Source organism: Ursus maritimus, unplaced genomic scaffold (genome assembly GCF_017311325.1).
Source record: "Ursus maritimus isolate PB19 unplaced genomic scaffold, ASM1731132v1 scaffold_6, whole genome shotgun sequence".
NCBI classification, from domain to species: domain Eukaryota; kingdom Metazoa; phylum Chordata; class Mammalia; order Carnivora; family Ursidae; genus Ursus; species Ursus maritimus.
Genome location: NW_024426774.1, coordinates 22,176,116 through 22,196,348, shown reverse-complemented (window position 1 = coordinate 22,196,348; position 20,233 = coordinate 22,176,116). Strand labels below are relative to the sequence as shown.

Sequence of the window (20,233 nt, the reverse complement as noted above, 5' to 3'; positions counted from 1 at the left end):
ACTAACAGGTCTACTTTTCCTCACTCTTTGCCTGGGATTTTTGTGCAGAATAAGAGAGAATCTGTGTAAGACATCCAGCTCAGGGCCTTGTGCCCTCACAGGGGCTCAGTGCATGTAGCCTGTATTACTGGGCTCTCTCTAGGGCGGGCTCCAAATTCCGGGAGTGTAGAAACAGGAATTCTTCCCTGAAGTTAGCACTTTGAGAAAATCAGGTTGTGGATAAATGAAGTATTCATGTCCCAATCCTTTTTTTTTTTTTTTAATAGACATTTCAAAATTTCTCTCTTCCAGCTAACTTTCCTCAAGGAACTCCCATTCTCGGAGCATCAGACACTTGTACCTACCCATGCACTAGAACAGAGCTGGACCATGTCGTGGAGTTTCTCGTTTCTTTGTAGGAGTCTGTCTTCTCACCCAGGTGGTGACACACACAGCCTTGGAGGTGCCACGATGCTCCACGCTGTCCTGGGCACAGAACAGCTGTATAAAGGCCAGGTGTTGGATTGTATCGGGATGCTGGTCAGCCCGCTCCAATATTCCAGCCACCGCCTGGTGGCCAGCACTTTCCCCTATTTTTTAGATACTGGGTTCGGTGACTGAGGATCTGCCCCTCAGCCTGACCGAGGCTGGTCCGTGCGCGCGCGGTTGGCCCTCCCTCGGGCAGCTCTGGCTGAGACAGGACACGAACGGCTCCAGCTCCCACCCCTGTGTCGCGCAACAGATGGAAAGCGAGAGCTTCAAGCAGGCTGACCCAAGAATAGAATGGCTTTGGCCTTTATTTAAATTTGGCAATTCCAGGCACGTAGGCCCCAGACCCCAGGGAGTCGTGACTGTCCCTTTGGCTTCCAGTGTTGCCGGGTGTTGAAGCAAAGGCTCTCTGCGGTGGCCAAGGTGGCCGAGGTAGAGGGCTGGTGAGGAGTGTGGCTGGGGATTTTCGGATGAGCACCTGCACGTGGCGGGAGGCTTAGAAGCTCATCGTGTTCAGGCTCATTGGAGGAGTTTCCTGCTGGCGACCTCTGACGGCTCTCCAGACCATCATGGTGCCCACCCCAAGGACAAGGCCGCCTCCTGCTGCCACTGGCATGGCCCAGGAGAGCACGCTGGGGTCTGCTTCAGACCGGTCTTGGAGGAGCTGACTGTTCCTCAAGGTGTGGAGGTAAGGGCTCTCCTGGGGGAGGAGGAAGAGAGGGTCAGGGGCTAAGGGCCTCAGAAAACCATCCATCTGCTCACCGTAGGCCCGCGTAGTCCCTACCCCAGTGATGGCGCGATAACCTTGTGCACTTTCACAGCCCATCCCTCTTTGAAAGGCTCCTTCGTCTACACTGTGCCCAACCCTTCTGAACGAGGATGGGTCTCCGGAGTGGCCAATATCCCACTATAACCTCCTTTTGGTTTCTCACCAGCATCCCTTCTGTCAACCTGAGTTTGAAAGATTGGGAACAGATGGGCAACCAAAGGAAGAGAGTCCTGGGGGCTGCAGAACCCCCACCTCTGCCTCTTCTAGGCCACCACTGGACAGCTGTCCCCATCCTCCAACCTCAGGAGTGCCCGGGTCAGTGTTAAAGGACAGCTGGGCCTGCGGTAGGTTAGAGAACCGAGCATGAGGAGGGCCAGGACAGGAGATGTTTGGGCCTGCCTCCCTGGAGTCTCTCCTTCCTCTGAGAACACGAGCGTGGAGCCCTGGGTAGGAGCTGGGAGAGTGCCGAAGGGTTCAGATGTGGCCACTCTCTGTCCTGTCGGCCAGTGGGTCACGTTCAGAAACAATCACATCACCAAAGAGCCTGGGTCGTGTCTTTTGAGAGGTGTACACAGAAAACAGACCAACACAGGTGTGTTCGGAGGTGGCCGCAGTAGGGTGAGGAAGGCAAGAGTAGCCCAGGGAGGGCCGCCCCTGAGCCTTGAAGGAATATGGCGATCTCCCGTCAGCAGAGGTGGGGGTGACCCTCCGGGAGACCCAGGCTTGGCAACTGCAGGCCTTGCCTGGGGAACTGAGCCTTTCTCCAGGAACACAGCATGTCTAAAGCTGTAGAGGGAGCTGGGCCTCCCCTCTGGGTGCTCCAGGGGGCAGCTGGGCCCGGGGAAGGGTTTCAAGCGGCCTCCATAAGTGACTTTCCATGTAGGCTGCATGGCGCCTGGTAGCGGTCCCAGGCTGGACAAGGAAGGGAGGGAAGAGCTGGGGAGCATGTTAGGAGCCTGGTCAGCAGTCCAGGTGAGGGCAGTGAGGGAGGAGACAATGGGGGGGGGAGGGAGGCAGAGGAGCACAGGCCCCCAGAACAGGCATGGTGTCTTCTTTCTCTCTGCACACCACCACCCATCCCCCAACCTGACCCCTGCCCATTCATCTGCCTCCCCTGAGCGCCTCTTGCCTTCTCTGTCCCACACCCTAAGGAGCTGTGATGTCTCAGGGGCCAGGTGAGATTTGAGGGTGGTGGCAGGGAACGAAGGTGTGTGATGATTAAGCTCCCAGGGACCTCCTTTGTGCCCCCCAAGCATCCGTTTCACACTGGCCAGGACAGGGGGATGCGAGGACAGTTACTCACAGGAGAGGGGCACCTGAGTTTGGTTCGGCTGTGGGTGAAGTTGTTGGAGGTTGTCTTCTGGCCCACCGGCTCCAGCTGAAGAGAGAACGGAGACCGTGATTTCCTCCACAGTGGGCGAGACCTCCCTGTGGGACGAGGGTCGGAACCGGACTCCCTCCCCCTGCCAGTGGGGGGTCGACACCAGCAATAAACGCAAGATGCCCGGCAGATCCCCGCCGCCCGGGGCCGGAGCTGGACCTGACTTCGGACTCCGAAGGGGCAGGTCAGAGTCCGCCAGGCAGCGTGGAACCCTGGGTCTGTGCCCTGGCTTGACCAAGGAGGACACTGAGGCCCAGCAGGGACCGATGGGTCCCAGCACAGTGAGTGGGAGCAGGGGCCTGGCCCAGAACCTCCATTTCCTGCTTCCCCTCTGGGTGGCTGTGATCACAGACGCGTCGCATTTGTAATTTTATAAAATGGGGAGAATCCTATTTACCACCTTCAAGTGTGTGGGGCTAGTGGGCTTCAGAAGAACTCTAAGAGCATAGCGGGGGCCGTACTTGGCTTGTCAACCTCAAGAAATGGAAGTTTCTCCCTGAGCTACTTTGTTGTCCACACAGACGTGGAGGTTTACTTGGAACATCCCGGGAGCAACTGCTGTTCAGAGAGGTTCTGCTTTTAATAGTCTTAATCCCGAGACCCTCTGAAAGTGAGCTAGAAGCTGCTGTAGCCCCCTTCCCAGCATCTTCAGCCCACAGCCTGCCCCCGACACGTGGCCAGCACGGAGGACGGTGGGCCCCTGGCGCGCTCACCCCTCACACATCCTGACTGGGTAGCCTCTGCCCTTAGAATCCGCTTTCCCGCCGGTCCTGAGCCCCTCTGCTCCTGACCCCCAGGTCGGCCTCTGAGGGAAGTGCAAGGATGCTAGGCCAGCCAACGACCACACCTTGACCATGACCTTGCTTTCTGTTGTCCTCCAGCTGCTCTGGGCCTGACAGCGACCCCCGGTGACCGGCAGAGCCCAGTGGCCACACCCCGTGGGGTCCTGGCTCTGCTGCTGGGAGCTGTGCGCTGCGAGGCCGGCTCCCGAGCTGCCCGGACGACCCCATTCGGCTGTTGCGAGCATCAGAGGAGAAGACGAAGCCGAGCAGGAGCTGGTTTGCTCATGAGTCGTTTCTACGGCTTAGAGCTGAGGAAGCACAAGCTTCTTGTAATGGACGACCACCGAGAGACCGTACCCGTGCTCAAGGTCGGGCTGGCTGATTCCCTGACCTTCCAGGAACCTGGGAACTAACTGGCACAGAACAAGGTGAGGGTCATGTGGGGCTGAGGACTGCATCGGCTTCTCCCTTTCTCCTGGCTCCTTGTCATCCAGGCACAGTCTGTCTCCCAGCATCCTCCGCGAGCCCGCGTCCCCTCCAGCTACCTTCACCACCCCTCCCTGTGCCTCTAGGAAGACTCATTTGTGGTCACTGGCTGCACTTGCTGACCTCCCGTTCCAATGCCCACTCCAGTCAGACTTTGGCATTCTCCATCACTTGACCAAAATTTTCTGGTCAAGGTCACCTTGACCTCCATCTCACCAGACCCGGTGCTCACTTTGTGGTCTTCATCTTGCTTTTCAGAAACATTTGTCAAAGTTGATGCCTCCCTCTTGAAACGCTTGTCTGTCTGGGCTCCCGGAACAGGGCACTCTTCTCCTCTCCTGCCCACCTCCCCCTTCCCCCCTTCTCATCTGTCGCTGGGGTCAGAAGGTGGAGTGAAGGCCCTGGGGCTTGGTGGTTGGTCCCAGTTCTGTCCCACCTATTCTTCTTTGGGAGCGCCTCATCCATCCCATGGCCTCGAATATCCCCTCCCACGAACGACCCCCACAGTTTTTTCCTAAATCTCCATTCCTGACCCTGTCTCTGAGCTCCAGACTCATAGATTCAGCAGCTTACTTCATGCCTCCAGGAGGATTTCCAGAAGGTGGGTCACACTTATTGGGACTAAAAGAGAACTTTGTTTTTTTCTCCTCAAGCTTATTTCCCTCCAGCACCTCAACCATCCACCCAATTTCCTTGACCCCAAATGGAGGAGTCTTCTTTTGTTCCTTTTCTCTGAATTTAAATTCCAGTTAATATACAGTGTAATATTAGTTTCAGGTGTGCAATATAGTGACTCAATACTTCCCTACAACACCTGGGGCTCATCACAAGTGCCCTCCTGAACCCCCATCACCTGTATCACCCATCCCCCCACCCACCTCCCTCCCGTCTTTGTTCCCCTTCTAACCTCCTCCATCAGCCAGTCCAAAACAGATCTCAAATTGGACCCCTTCTCTCCGTCTCCACTGCCATCATCCTGGGCCCATCCGCCTTCCTCTCTCACCTGGGCTCCTGGTCTAATTCCACTCTTCCTTCCCTCTAGTCCAGGGCTACATGGCAGCCAGAGGGCAAACCAGATCCTCTGGCTCTCCTGTTGAAGCCATCCAAGGACCTGGCCCTGCTCTCGCTCACCTCTCTGACCTTGCTCACCTCCCTCCGGTTACATTGGCCCTTCTGCTGCTCGGACACTTCAGACTCATTCCTGACTCTGGGCCCGCACAGGTCCGATTTCCTCTGCCTGGAACACTCTGGCCCTAACCCTCTGCATGCCTGGCGGCTCGTCACGTTCAGTTCTCCGTTCACAGGTCACTCCTCGGAGATGCCTCCCTCTCCCCCACCATTACTCTGTCACATTACCTGGCTTTATTTATTTTTTAAGCCCTGAACATGGTCAGAGAGTCTTACTAATTTGTTGCGTTTCGTCTGTCCTTTCCCCACGAGTGCGAGGATGTTGTTTTCCCCAGCACCTGGGGGAGTCGCCACTGCACAGTGGTGCTCACTACACAGTTGTTGAGGGAATGCGTTGATGAACTAGCACAGAATCCTGAGTGCAGCAGCTCAGGCGAGAAGGCCTGGGGCTGGCCATGGGAAATGAACTTGTTTCCCTAGAACCCACCTTTCCTAAGCCAGATACTGCAGATAGCGAAGATGGGGCAAATAACCGGGCTGGGGCAGGCTGCACGGGGCTGCTTGGGCCTCTAGTCTGTTCTGGGGATTCAGGGAAGGCTTCCTGTAGGAACTGGCACCTGAGTTGAGTATCAAGGGGGCTATGGGTTAGGAGAAGAAGGTTGGAAGGGCAGTCCATGATAAGGCGATGAGCCAGAGCAGACACACAGAAACATGAGCTATACCATGGGTGGTTCTGGAAACTGCACTCCTTACCAGACTGCCCAACGGCCAGAGGGTGGTGGGAGTGACTGCTGGAGAGGTTAACTGGGGCCAACTCTCCGAAGGCCTCATGTGCGGTGCTAAAGGGGCCTGGCCTTGGAAGTTTGGTCAGATTTTCATTTACACAGATTCCTGTGGCTGCCCTGTGGCAAAGAGGTCTAAGAGAGTGGTCTGCAAACCCTGTATAATAATGTCACCTGAGAGCTTCTGAAACCTGCCGAACCCAGGTGCTACCCCAGACCGATCCAGAATTTCTGGGGATGAGGTCCAGTCCCTAGTGTTTTGTTTGGGTTGGTTATTGTTTTCAAGTCAACTTTTAATTGAACATACATATAGAAACAAGTATAAATCATCCGTGAACAGCTGATAAATGGTGGCAAAATGAACGAACTCCTATAAACAGCACCCAGATCAAGGTACAGAATATTGCCAGCCCTCAGGAGCTTCCCCCACTCTCTTCCAGGACTATCCTCCCCCGGTCCCCTAAAGACCATATATTGTTCTTGTTTTTGAAATTTATAGACCCAGTTGCATGTGGCTGAAGGTTGCTTATTCTCGGTGCTGCGAGGTATCCCATTGTATGAATGTGCCACACGTCGATTATCCATTCGACTGGTGCACATTTGGGAAGCTTCCTGCCTGGGGATCATGAACGGCACTGCTGTGAAAATTCTCGCACGCATCTTTCGGTGAGCCCACCGGTATGTTTCTGTTGGGGCATATACATGGGGACGGGATCCAGGGTCAGAGGGAATCCAGATGTTCAGGCTCAGTGCCCAGTCAAACCGGCTGCAGGTATCAGTATTCCCCCAGATTATTCTAACCTCTGGCCAGAGCTGAGCACTGCTGTCCTCATGGGGGTGGTAAGCCCAGAGCCAGGCACACCAGTTAGGAGGCTCGTGTGGTCACCCAGCACCCGGGGAGCTGCAAATGTTGGAGGGGAGCAAGATTTCTAGGGAAGAGGGAGTGGGCAGCTGTAGGGGAATGGGGTCAGAAAGAAAGAAGGAAAAAATGGTAAGAAGATGAAAGAAAGAAAAAGGAAGAGGACAGTGCTCCCTCGTGCTGCTGGTGTTCCTGGTTTTGCCTTTGCAGAGGTCCCTGGAGGAGGCATGGTCTGTTGAGTGTGGGGGGCAGGAGATGAAAGAGGCTAAAAGTGTGTGTGTGGCTGTGGTAGGGTAGCCTGTGAGCGTCGGCCAAAGCCTGCAGACGCTATGTCATCGGGCTCGGAGTGAGACGTGAATTCACTGGCTACATATGTGCTGACCTGGTTGGGGGCGGGGAGGCTGGCTGGTGCCGTGGCCAGGACACTAAAAAGAATTAGACGTGGGTTCTAATCCCTGCTCTGCTGCGAATGGGCTGTGCGCTCTGGGGCAAAGTGCTTCCTCGCCCTATATGCCAGTTAGCATTCTGGCTCGAGGACCTGCCAGATCTTCTCGAGTTCTAGTGGCCTATTATCTATGTCACTCTAGGGGTCACCAGAAGGAGGTGAGCTGAAAAGTTGGCCTGACGTAACGGGTTTATATCTGAGATGGTTTGGGATGAAAACATGGAACTGTATCATTACTTCCCCAAATTACATAGCACAGGATAAGACGCTCTTAGATGATTTCAGTTTTGTTTTGCTTTGTTTTGTAAAATTAGGGGCATGGCTGGGAGCCCTGGACAGGCTGGTGGTGTTGCCAATATGGCTCCACGGCAGTGCTCACCTTCTGTTTTCCTACCTAATCCCCTCCCACTTGCCTTTATGTATAAAAGCCTCTCGCCTGGGCCAACGGGGAGAACCACGGAGACGCTTTGGAAGAGGAGGCCAGAACTGTGTTGTTAATTCCTGCAGAAAGAGACCAACAGGCCTCATTGTGTTCAGGTCCTCGATCTGGCCATCGTGCCCCAGAAACTCCCAGAGCACCTGGGCATTACGCAGGCTGGGAGTGCCACCAGGTAGTAAGACCACCCATCCCCTGACGGAAATGCTGGTCCTTCTTAGAATCTGTGGATTCCCCTGAGATTTCAGGGGGACAATGGGACCGTGCACAGATACCTACCTATTCTTGGGGGGGGGGGGGTTAAAAGGAATGAAGTCATGGGACCCCACCCGTAAAGGACAACTGGACTTCAGAACTGCTCTCCGGAATTCTATTGTGCAAACTTTGGTGCACAAGATTCCCGTGGAGGTTGGGTGGGAGGGAACTCAACCGTGTTTTGACTGTAGTTCCGAGTCCTGGGCTGACAGCGTGTGACGAAAGCTTTAGGAGTGGGCAGAATGTGGTGTCAACAGCAGGAAAACAAAGGCAGGAGGAAGGCTGAGCCTGTGATTAATTGGGCCAAGGATGCTGGCATGCGGCCGGGGGAGAGGAGGTGGGGTGGCGAAGGGGAAGGCGGCGCTGGGCACGCCGGGCGAGGCGGCAGGTGTGGGAATATTCGCACAGAGGAATCCTGGCACAGAGGCAGCCAGCCCAAAACTGCAGTAAAAGCAAGAGTGCGGATTTGTTTAGTCACCATGGGAGAAATGGGGGAATGCAGGTTGGGGTGGGGATTGGGTTACCCGCTGAGCCAAGATCAAAAGAAGCCACTGGATTGGAAAGGCATTGCATTTGCTCTGCACAACAGGATATAGCTTTTGGGGTTACTGGTCAAGCTCTGTGCCAGCAGAGCGGGTTGTAGAGGAGTGGCTGGCCCTAAGAGGCAAGGCACACGGCCAGGTGGCCCTGGGGCCCCCCGGCGTTATGCGCATTTCCTGAGGTCCCCATCAGAAAGGACTGGAATAGGTTTGACAGCCTGGGGAAACAGGCCGGGTGGCTCTTTTCTTTTTGATGCTTCAATAATCATCAGGAATGTGTTGAGACTAGAGTAATGGGGGCTGGCATTCTCTGAAGGCTAATGATTGTGCTGGGCCTATGGGACCTTGATTTTCTGAGATCTGTGTCATTTTCATTGTTCTTTATGGATATCGACACAGAGGACCAAAGAGAGAGCATTTGCTCAAGGTCACACAGTAAAGGGTTGAAGCCGATTTCATCCTGTTTATCTGATTACAAAATTATAGCCCTCCCATCCCCCTGCCAGTACTGGGAAATTGCTCAAATAATCGAATCTGTCAGGACAAAGAAGTTGTGCCACCGTTTTGAGCTCTGGGGAGAAAGGAGCTACGTCCACCAGGTTTTTTGTTTTGGGCAATGGTCAACCCCCTTGGGTGGCCCCTGGACACAGTCCACCAGGCGCTCAGGCACTCACCATGTTGTTCCAGAGTGCGATGGCCATCTCGGCATGGCCTCGTTCTGAGAAGTGGAAACAGTCCTCGGAGAAGAAGGTGAGGTCAGCGCCCCCTCTCTGTGACCAAAGGCAAAGGGGTTACGTTCCTGGGGAGAAAGGTACCACGCCCCTCTAGTTCTGCTGCCACCTGGCTCAGAGACTGATGGAGAAACTCCCCTTTAGGAACTTTTAAAAAGACCTGAATTGTGGCCACCCACAGTCCATCCCTTGTCGTTCCACATGCCTGCCCTCACCGATGAAAAAAAAATTGTTAGGAAGCTTTCCATTCTATCCCAACCTAGCAAATAGCAGGGCCAGGCCTGGGGAGCTTGGTCACTGATAATTTTCTCCTTTTCTTTCCAAGTATATCTAAGTTCCACTCATACGGAAGGAAGGACATCACCTTCTAATTCAGAAGAAGAGCCCCTCCACACGCGCCTCCCAGAAATGCCCGCACTTACGCTGTTCAGGGGGACAAGAGTATTTTGGAAGAAAGGCTGCACAACCACAGTGAAGTCCTCACGCTGCAGGTACTGGGGCCCGTAGGACAACCTGGAGATGCCACTCTGTGAAGGGGGAAAAGGTTCCTCAACCTTCCTGGCAGGGCTGGCCAGACGAGCTCTAGTCCTGCCACCTCGGGTTGGCTGTGATGGGGGCGACCACACCCCCCAGTCCCCCAGCCAGAGGTGACTTCAAGGAAAACTCTGGTGCACGTGCGTGTGCTCACGCTGTCTGCACCCAGGCCTGAGCACCACCCGTTCTGAAGTCTCTGGGAGGCTGGGTCCGAGCCTGCGATCGGACTGCGTGGGCCAGAGGCCTCCCCTAGTCTCCCTGCACGAAGAGCTGAATTAGAACACGCCGTTGCAGTTCAGATCCAGCTCAGATGGGAAGCATTCCAACCCCCGCTCCCAGCAATGCCTGTGCACTTGGGGGGTGAAGGTCCACGTCCCAGGGTTAGATGTGCTTCTCAAGAAGGTAACGGTCTGTCTTGCAAAGTGAGACAGGTGTAAAAAAGCATGAGAACCAGCTGGGGCTTTCCGGGTCCATGAAGGTAGATGGAAGCCGATATGGGGAGACACCTGAGGGTCAAGTTTCATCGGGGGACGCTTCTCAGAGGAGGTGAGAAGACGTGCCCTGTGCGGGAGGTGGAGAAGTTGCGGGAGGGCGTGTCGAGAGGGGACAGCATGAGCAGGGGCAGACACAGAATTGGGGATGGAAGCAAGCAGGGCTGGGCTAAGCCTTATGTTCTGAGGCGGTGGCGGGGGGAGCCCAACAGGGCCGTGGACGCTTCCCTTTCCCCCTGTTGGGCCCATGGAAGCTACTCCAGTCCCCAGGGCTGGGAGGCAGGGCTTCTCCCAGCTCCCCCTCGGAGATTTCTCCCTCCCCAGCTTGGTGTTCGTTCCACCTGGAGAAATGTCTCAGGGGCTGTGATCTGCCGTTAGGGAGCAGCCTTGCTCTCAGCAAACCCCTGCTCTCTGGGAGTCGAGGGGCGCCCAGCCGGGACAGGAGGGGTGGGTGCAGCTTCACCTGGAAGTTCCAGTTCACTTGTTTCAGTTCCTGCAGCTCTAGGGAATTGTCCTGGGAACGACTGAGGCAGGTACAGTTGCTCCTGCGGAGAGACGCCCGGGTGGCTGATGGCAGCCTCCCCCCCCCAACATATACAGGTGCCCCCACAACAAAGCTTGGGAGACGCCAGCCCCGGTCACAGACTGTAATTCAGGGGCACTAGGGGTCACAGGTGCTTGTTTAAAGAGAAGGGGGGAGAGTTGGCACCTGCTAACTTGGTCCCCTTGCCACCTGGCTGCTCCTGCCCCAGCCCGGGCTTCCTCCAGGGAAGGGCAGGAGTTTTGGAAAGACAGCCATGATCACCTTATCTTTCTTCTTCCCGTTCCTGAGCCCTCCCAGCTCCACCTCCAGCAGCTCCGGACTTGCGCCCCCCCCCCCCACGCTGCAGAGTGGGGAGTCTCTTGGGAAGCGGAGGAGGGGGGTCGCCCAGTTTGAGACACACTGACAAGGTAGAATGTAAGGCCTGAAGTTTTGGGAGGGGCCCTTCACACCTCCCAGCTATTGGCTGTTCCACCCAGGGCCCAGCGGGCCCGGGAACCAGCTGGTTGCCTTGCCAGCAAACCCATTCGACCCCAGCAGAATCTCTTCTCTCATAGCAACAGTCACAGGAAGTCTGGGTGACCCTCTTGCCCAGAGGACAGCAACTTCCTGCTGGGGTCACAGCTGAGCTTTAATATGTGCCAGCCCCCAACAGAAAGTTGTCTCTTGGACCCCAGACCTTAGCTCTAAGTCTGGCTTTCAAGGATGTTCTAAAAGCCCCTCTTCACTGAGCGCCTGCCCCACGGGGGCCCAAGCACGTGACATACATTTATTTCTTCCAGACCTCTCACTACTTTGCAAGATTTTACAGATGAAGCGTAAGAGGCCCAAAGGGGCTACGGAGTTTGTGCACGATCCCACGGCTCCTCGGGGGCAGAGCCAGATACAGATGGACAGCCGTCTTGGAAGCGCCTTGCCCGGTGCTGCCCCTCAAACACCCAGCGATCCCTGCAGTTTGGAATCACACGCCATGTTCAGCACCTTAAGGATCAATGGTCTGGGTCTCTCGCTTTGCAGCCAAGCAAACTGGGCTCCGGAGAAACAAAGTGACTTGCATACAGTAGGCGTTCAATACTGTAGCAGTATTTCCAAATGATTTTCCAAGCCCCTGGCTAATCGCTGATCTCTGTCCTCGGGACAGGAGCGTCTGGCTTGGCCAGCACAGGTCTCCGCGGGTGGCGTCTGTGAGTCCTGCCCTCCCCAGGGGCCCGGGCCTGTGTACTTACCGCGCAGCCAGGAGCATGTCACATTTCCCGCCTTGGCCCTCGTGTAGGCCAGCCAACTCCATGACCTCCACCACGTTGATGAAAGCCCTTGGAAGCTGTGGGGAGCAGAGGGAGGTGCTGCGTGAGCCCCAGGCAGGTGTGGGGGGGATGCTGGTCCCTACTGGAAGGAACCCAGGGGCTCATCTACAATCACACTTCCGCCTCCCCAGTTTTGCCAATAAAGAAACCGAGGCACAAGGAGGGGATGTGGCTTGTATTCTCTCAATCTTCTTTAATGGCCCCACCTTATAGCTTGGGAAGCTGAAACAGAAGTCACTTGTCCCAAGTCGCACTGTTAGTAAGTCCCCATGCCTGGCTGTAGACTAGGCCAGTTGGCTCCAGAGGCAAACTCTTTGCCAGCAAACCATACAGGCTGGTCCCCTTAGACTTTCCCTTGCAGGGGAGCTTTGTATCTACCCCCCCCTGCCTCCCCTCCAGGGGTCTGCTTGCAGTGGCACTCCGCTCAGCGTGTATCTCACTGAACACGGCTTGCCTAGATGCACCCAGGGAGGGAGGTGCTGGGTGGCTGGAAGGAAATGGAACCCAGAAACCTGCTGCTCTCCCTACCTCTTCATAGAAGATGTCCAGGGCCTGGTGGATATGCTGGACGTAGTCCCCAGCTGAGTGGGCCTCCTGCAAAGAGAGAAGGGGACTCTTGTCACCCCTGGGTTCTACTCTGAGAGGAGGGCCTGGGGTGGTGGTGCAGAGGGGCGAGAATGGTACCGGACAAGCTGAGAAGCCCAGCCCTTGTTGCCGGGGGACACAAGTCTTCCTTTGACCCCTACTAGACACCATGAACAATCCCCACCCCACCCCGATCCACGTATCTCAAATGTGGAGGCAGAATGATGGAGCTGGTCCCTGCCCTTTCTCTGGTCCCATCTGTGGCCAGCCTCAGGCTTCTGAACCACATCTGTGCCCTGAGGACCACACTCTGTCTTTCCTTTGGTCTGTGGCCCATGCTGGCCCCATTGCCTCCCCCTAACTTCTCTTTGACTTGGCCCGGGAGTCTCCTCCTCTGACCCATTTCTCCACTGGAGGCTCATTTAGCCCCTTCCTCCAACATGGCCTGAGTTCATCCTGGTGGGGGCCTTTAGGTCTCTTCCACAAAAGGGCTTTCAGGAGTATAAATCTGAGTTTGCAAGAGGGGCAGGTATTCTGGGGATAGGAGAGGCATTTTCCTGGACCAAGGACCAAGAGTCCACAGAGAGGTCTCGGGTCCCTCCTGGCCCCCTGGACCCTGTTGAGTCCAGGACACAATGGCATTGAATCCCCTGGGGTTGGGTCACTTCTGTCTCTGGAGGCTGGGCAGTAAGGGACAGGGTGGAGGGGAAGAGACTCAGGAGAACCCACCCAGGTGTGGGGGAGGGTACTCTCCTCCAGCCTTTGGTAGGTGGTCTGAGCCGTGAGGAATGATACGGGCTTTCTCCCCCTGCCTGTGACTTCAAACATTGGTGTCCTTTTCTTGCCAAATAAAATACAGGACATCCCCAACTTAGAACAAGACGTATTCCCAAAGTTACAGCTCCCCAAAGACTTTACGTCTGGACCTATTTCCCCATAGAAACAACATCAGGAGCAGGCTGGGTTCCCAGACCTGCCAGTGAGGTGGGCTTACTCACAAAGTCCTTGGGGCAGCAAGCTGTCCTATTGGGACTGGCTTAATTTATCCAACCTCGTTGACGACATTGTTTCAGCCTCCCTTTGCCCACATGTGCACACCCTCCCCAAAATCAAAAAATGGGTAGGGATTTCCAAGCACATGTGGGGTGAGGCTCAGTTACTCATTTGATTCCAAAGAACAGTATTTGTGTGCATAAGGGCAATACCTGAAGAGTGGGTACATCTAGACACTTCTGGAATCAGGGAACCAATGCACCTGCTGTCCCAGGGGCCACTCAATGGTGGGAAAGGCCAGGGTCTGCCTGGGCAGGCTGGGGTGCCTGGGAGAGCAGGCCAGCCTGACGCCCATGGGGTTGGGCAGGGACCTACCGGATTCTCGCAGTAATGACATATGTCGTTGCTCCCAATGAAGAGCGTGATCAGCTTCCAGTCACTCTCTAGGTCGATTTCCTGAAGGGACAGAAAGCCCTGAGTCTGGGGCGCCTGGGTGGCTCAGTCGTTAAGCGTCTGCCTTCGGCTCAGGGCGTGATCCCGGCGTTATGGGATCGAGCCCCACAACAGGCTCCTCCGCTGGAAGCCTGCTTCTTCCTCCACCACTCTCCCTGCTTGTGTTCCCTCTCTCACTGGCTATCTGTCTCTCTGTCAAATAAATAAAATCTTTAAAAAAAAAAAAAAAAAAAAAGCCCTGAGTCTAAACTTTGGTAGTGGGGGCGGGGAGCACATGCAGGGGAGGCTCACCAGGCCAGATAGCACCCCTTCCCCCCCACTGCCTTTCACCTTCTTTGTACCCCGATGGAGAGAAGATGCCGGGTGGAGCCTCCCTGACCTTCACCTTGGCGCCTGGCAAGGAGTTGCAGAGAGCGGACTCTGTGTGTGTGTGTGTGTGTGTATGTGAGTGTGTGTGTGCGTGCGCATGCTGACGCAGGGGAGGATGACTATTTTTCCCGTGAAATCCTAAGACAGCCGCAGTGCCCATGGAGTGTATTAACACACCCGTGAAGTGGGATCTAAAGGCCTTCAAAGGAGCAGAGGGCAAAAGATGCAACTAGAAGCAAAAGCCCAGAGCTGCCTCTTGGGCAAGCTCTGCTGGTCTGGGTCCAGGGACAGGGGACCGGTGGGGACTGGTGGGGACTGGAGGAAGAGCCCAGCCTGGATGAGAGGAGAGGTGGGGGCTGGGGAGGCCCTCGAGGAGCCTGTCTTGGGCTCAGCCACCACCACAACAGGAGTCCTGCCAGGAGCTGAATTCTGAATTCCAAGGCCAAAACAGAGCGTTTCAAAAAGTGCCAGTGAGAAGTTTTAGAGGGGCCGGGTGAGCGGGAAGGGGGAAGGATTGGAATGAGAAGCCTATTTTTAGAACCCAGGGTTTACATAATAGGGCTCTGCAAAGCCAACTCTTGGGTAAGGTGGGAAAGTGCCAGAGGCCAAGGCCAACTCTGCACCCTCATGCGGTGGGCCAGAGCAAGGGTGCCTTGGTGGTAAGGCCTGCTTCTCCTATCTCACTTGACCCCTCTTTAAAGACAAGCAGCGGCTGAAACGGTGCAGAGCCCCGGCACCCACCGCAGCCGGCTGGAGGCCACAACTTTCAGGGTGGCCCAGGGCCCTGTACTCACCGGGTGGTTTTTCATTCGCTCCACCAGGTCCCGGGCCTGGGTTGGCATGTCCCTAGATGGGGAAGAGAAAGGAGCCTGAGTGCTGGCCGAGGAGCAAGAGCTCACACCGCAGGATTTGGGCCTGGCAACGCAGGTGCCTCGAGAAGAGAAACCTATATAAAGTTTAGTCCTTCAGAATGTATCCAAAGGCTTTTTGAGTCTCAAGAAATCTCAACCTAGTAAAAATCAAAGATCTGCCATGGACCTCAAAGCCACATGGATGCAGACTGCCTCCGGCCACCTCCTTCTGCAGGCCTGGTTCTGTGGCCATGGCCAACTGGGGGGTGGTGTGGAGGGGTGGGGAGGGTGGGATCTGGTCAGCTTTCCCAGAGGGCTGGTCCCTGACATTCCCCTCAGCTCTTTCACGGCAAGCTGAGCCTGTTCAGAACTTAGTCGGCTGCCTGTTTTAAAAATAACCTTTTGTGTATTTGAAAAGTCACAGTCTTAAATTATCTCCCTCTGCCTTCTTTCCAGGCATCATGACTCCTTAACCTTCAGTTCTAAATCCCACTCTCCATTCCTTTAATCCTTTTTTCTTCTCTGTAGTTACGTTGGAGTTCTACACCATTCCCCATCTCCTCGCTTTTTCCTCCTGCCAGCGCAAGAGGACGGGGGAGACAAATCTGGACAGGATCAGATTTCCCTTCATCTTCCAGATGTCCGCCATGAATAAGGAAAATGAATGCTCTGGGTACGAGCTAAGCACGTCGATGGAACAGTACTCAGCGGTAAAGAGGAACGAACTGCTGGTCTGCACAGCATGGGGACGTCTCGAAATGCCCTCCTGGGTGACAGAAGTCAGACAAGAGTACCAGTGCAGGATTCCACATACCGTTCCAGAAAATGGAAACTGATCCCTAGAGATAGAAAGCAGGTCAGTGGCTACCTGGGGCGCAGGGAGTGGGGTATAGATGGGAGGCGCAGGAAGGAGAGAGGGATTACCAAGGGCACAGGGACACTTTTGGGTGTGAGGGGAGTTAGCTGGATTCCAGTGATGGTTTAACAGCTATGAACATACGCCAAGCTTATCACAGTGCATACTTTAAATATGAGCAGAGAGCTGCATGGCCATTACACTTCAATAAAGCTGGTTTTTAAAAACAGAGAAGTATATGAAAAGCTATGTGGGCAAAGGGACACAGCCAATGCAGCCTTCCGTGGAAGAAGTTGTAAGAGCAGTAACAGGTCGGGAGGGCCTGTCCATGACGAGCTGGGCACGGGGCCAAGTCTCGTTTATACACCCAGGATCATAGCCCATCCATTACAGCTACTGACGCAAGACATCGGAAAGCTAGAAAGCAAGCCTGTCCTCGGTAAAGCGGACTCCAGAAGGGTCTATAACCTTCCAGTAGGCTCCAGACGTGAGTGGGGGAAGTCATGGGTGATAAGCCCTCATGAGCGTGAGGGGAAGTCAGGAGTGCTCACTTCCTCCCCTCTTCCAGCCACGTTCCTCGCACTCTTCAGGCTCAGAGCAAGTCCTACCTCCCCCCGTGAGCCTTCTCTCCGAGCACCTTTATCCACACCTTCTGCCTCCTTTTCCAGTCCTGGAGTGAAGAGTCCCGCTCTGGGAGTTACGGGTCTTGGGTTCTCCACCAGCTCTGCGACTAACCTGCTGTGTGAGCTTGCCCATGTTACTGAACCCTGCTAGGGTCAAATTTCTTCATCTTTTGAAAGAGGAGGTTGGACGAGATGAGTCCTGGGGTCCCCTCCTCTGGGTCTGCACCTGTAGCTGGGCTGCCCAGCTCCCACGTCACACTGCTCTCTTTCATAGGACTCGGAAGTACAAAGTCATTGCACTCTGCAATGTTGTCATATGCAACACTTGTTTTTTTTTCTAGAAGTTATTTCCTGTTTGTTTAGCCTCCTTGAGCTAGACAGCAAGCTCGTTGAATAGGCAAGGAATTCACCTTTTGATTGTTTTGTATCTTTGAGCCACTACCTTGGGGATCAGTCCTTCCCAGGCGTCCCTTGACTTCTTGCTTATTGATTGATGGAAAGGGAAGTTAGAGGTTGAATAAAATTTTGAAACTAAATATCCTAATAATGGCAAACTTTTTTTTGGGAGGGGGGTATACATATCATATACTCTACTAAAACCATGTTTTCCATGGTTTATTCACCTCATTTAATTCTTCTGACAATGCTGAGACCTAGGTACTATTATTATCCCGATTTATAGATGAGGCAGCTAAGACCGAGACGATGAGGGACTTGCCCAAGGTCAAACAGCTAGCAAGTCTGGGAGCTGGGATGTGGACACAGATGGTCTGACCTCAGGTCTCATTATCCTAGTTGCCCTGCTGTGGTGTTTATCTTTCCCTTCAGGTGCGCTCCTCCTTATCCGCCGCCAGAGTAAGTGACCCTGCAGATAAAGGACAGGCACAGAGCAACTTTCCAACCCTGCTTACTTAAGTCAACGGCTTACTCTCCTTTCCCTTATCACGGGACATCAGAGATGCTAACAGGAGGTGCCCGTCTCAGCTGCTCGCCCTGCCACAGGCTCCTGGTGGAGGCACGGAGCAGCGGTCTACGGAGAAGGCAGTAGAAGGCGGGCAGAAAGGGCTGGAACGTCAGCAGCCGGTGAATCAGCTCCTGGTTACAGGAGGCGGGGCTGGGCAAATAATAATAAAATGATGAGGATGGTGGCGACAATGACAGCAACAACAGCGATGAGATGTTGATTTTAGGGCCCCACGAAGCCCAGCTCTTTTGCAGAAAAGTAAGTGCTCCCTGCTTGTGACGTTGAGGAACTGCCGTGGCTTCCTGTGGCTCAGAGACTCAAACCGAGCGTGGGGCCCTCCTTACCGCGTCGGGAAGGAACGCTCCGTGTAAACAGAATGAGTCAAGCCAGAGTCGTTTCCCTGGTGATCTGAGCGCAGCAATCCTTCTACAAAGCAAATACCCAGCACACTCCGTGCAGAAAATCAATGAACTCCGTCAGGCATTCCAGCTTTAATTATCTGGGCTGTTGTCAACAACAGAAGTCAGAGTGAAAACAAACAGCCACCACGCTGTTTTGGGGGCCTTCACATCGAACTCCCTGGTGTCAAAATACAGCCTTCTCGGAGTCAAGGACTCCAGGTTCTGAGGGGAGGGGGACCGTGCGTGGGGCCGTGCAGTGAGTTCTCAGCACTTCGCACGTTTGCTCCGAGCCTCCCACAGCAGGGAGGTTGGCCAGAGTCAGCAGGACAGGGCCGGGCCACCCTCAAGTGCTCTTGCTGCCCTGAGAGGTTGTGACAGCCCAGTGGGTCTGGCCTGACCCTGGCCCCTCTGACAACCTTGGGCCATCTGGGAAACTTTCTAAGTCTCAGAGTCCTCACATTGGTATCCCCCTCGAAAGGCGTGAGGCTTACAGGAGGCAATCCACGTGAGGGATCGAGCCCGCAGAAGGGCTCCGTGCGCATTGCCCATTCTGGGGCCAGGCTTCCAGACACCACCCTTCCCTTGTCCTCCCATTCCCCACCCTGATCTCTCAGCCTTGCCCTCCATTCCCTCCTGGACCCACGGCTACTCACCTTGCTCTGGCTCCTTCCACGGCTACATTCAGCCCTGCTGTCTCCTCCAGGGTACCGGTGGAGAACCCGAGGATGTGAGGGTTGAACTTCTTCAGAATGTCTTTTAAGAGGGGGAAGCAGACAGCACAGGTGAGAGGGGATGGGGGCCCATTCTTGGGGCCCAGGTGTGGGGCAGGGTCTCTTCAGGGCTGGCTGACTTAGCTCCTTGCAGATAACCTTCTCTGCCCTTGCTCTGGGAGAGGCCCTGGCCTCAGCCTGGGCTTGTTACGGCTGTAGTGACCGTGCTTCTCTGTGTTGCTGCTTACTGGGCAGTGTGGTGTGGGTGTCCAAGATGCCATCCCCTCCAATGCTGGGGAAGAAGAAGCACACTTGTTAAGATCACCCCGACCTGCTGCGCCACCAGTCCTCATATTTCCAAGTCAGAACCAGAGTGTCTGCCCCTGGCTCATGACTCCCCCCACCCTCAGGACTGACATGAGCATCAGGGAGCCTCCTCATATCTCAGGGCCAGAGCCTGGAAAGCCAGGCTCATCTCTGGAGGGGTGACGGGGGAGCATCATCAATAGAAAATGAGTGGAGAATATCCTCACCTCCAGGATAGTCCCCTCCAGGACGTGGGTAGGTCGCTGGAGTTGCTCGGTCGGGCTCCCAGTGCTGTCTGTGAAAGGCAAAGAGAAGGTTCCAGAACTGTGCTGGGAGCAGGTGCAGGCCAATGGTGCTGGGAAGGGCCCCCAATGTTCTGAGGTCATCATAATCTGTTTTCCACTTCCCTTCCCTCGTTCACCCCCTGCTTTCTGGTCCACACAAACCCTCAGGTGTAAGCAAATCACTCCGAAGCAGGAGGGCTTTGGACCAGTCTGCCCAGTTGCCACCCATTACAGCCCTTTTGGGAATGCCGAACTTCCTTCTTTCCAGCCCTTAAATCTCTAATTCCCTGTCTAAGACCCTTCTCAGTTTCTACCTCCTATATGTAGCTTTCTCCAAATGCCTTATCTTAAAAAAAAAATAAATGGAGAAAGTCCTCTTTGAGATTTAGAAAATACATATTCAGCTTAACTAGTGAAATGATAAAAAAGATTCTTTAAAATTTAATAACGTACCCCCACCTTATAATCTTGCCTCCTGCCCCAGGTTCTATTTCTCTTCCTTGCCCCTTACCCACATAATACACGTTGCTAGAACTAATTAACGGTTAAGACTCTGGGGTACATCCTTCCAGAGCTTTCTCCATGTTTATATCAAAATTAACCACATTCACACGCACACGGGGATGTTGCTTTTCCAGAAGTGAGTACTTGATTTTAAATCCCGTGTGTCACCTACACGATTATGTATCTCCTTCTGTGTAAGTTGCTTATTTTCCCAGCTTGACAAGTTTCTTAAGGGTTATGACTACACCTCAAAATTGTTAGCAGAGTATGTTGTGTAGAGTAATTGCTAAATACTGGGCTAATACAATTCCTGTAGAGAAACTACACTATACGTAGGAATTGGGCTCCCTCTGCCCTAAAGAACACCTCTTGAAATGGGGTGAGGGGGCGCTGGGCAGTGTGT

At 54.5% G+C, this 20,233-nt stretch overlaps 1 protein-coding gene across 1 annotated transcript in view; it reads right to left on the bottom strand.

Annotated features, from left to right (window-relative positions):
* Window positions 1-758: 758 nt before the first annotated feature.
* The window catches only part of PLB1 (phospholipase B1), a 138,272-nt gene continuing 118,797 nt past the window's right edge, over window positions 759-20,233 (bottom strand). The window contains exons 46-57 of the mRNA XM_040623143.1: window positions 19,270-19,337; window positions 18,985-19,028; window positions 18,680-18,779; window positions 15,126-15,177; window positions 13,885-13,965; window positions 12,460-12,525; window positions 11,854-11,948; window positions 10,550-10,628; window positions 9,484-9,588; window positions 9,005-9,100; window positions 2,541-2,615; window positions 759-1,168 (exon numbers count right to left, since the gene is read on the bottom strand). Coding sequence (XP_040479077.1) covers window positions 965-1,168; window positions 2,541-2,615; window positions 9,005-9,100; window positions 9,484-9,588; window positions 10,550-10,628; window positions 11,854-11,948; window positions 12,460-12,525; window positions 13,885-13,965; window positions 15,126-15,177; window positions 18,680-18,779; window positions 18,985-19,028; window positions 19,270-19,337 — 1,065 coding nt within the window. The 3' untranslated portion in view covers window positions 759-964. The remainder of the gene's footprint in view (window positions 1,169-2,540; window positions 2,616-9,004; window positions 9,101-9,483; window positions 9,589-10,549; window positions 10,629-11,853; window positions 11,949-12,459; window positions 12,526-13,884; window positions 13,966-15,125; window positions 15,178-18,679; window positions 18,780-18,984; window positions 19,029-19,269; window positions 19,338-20,233) is intronic.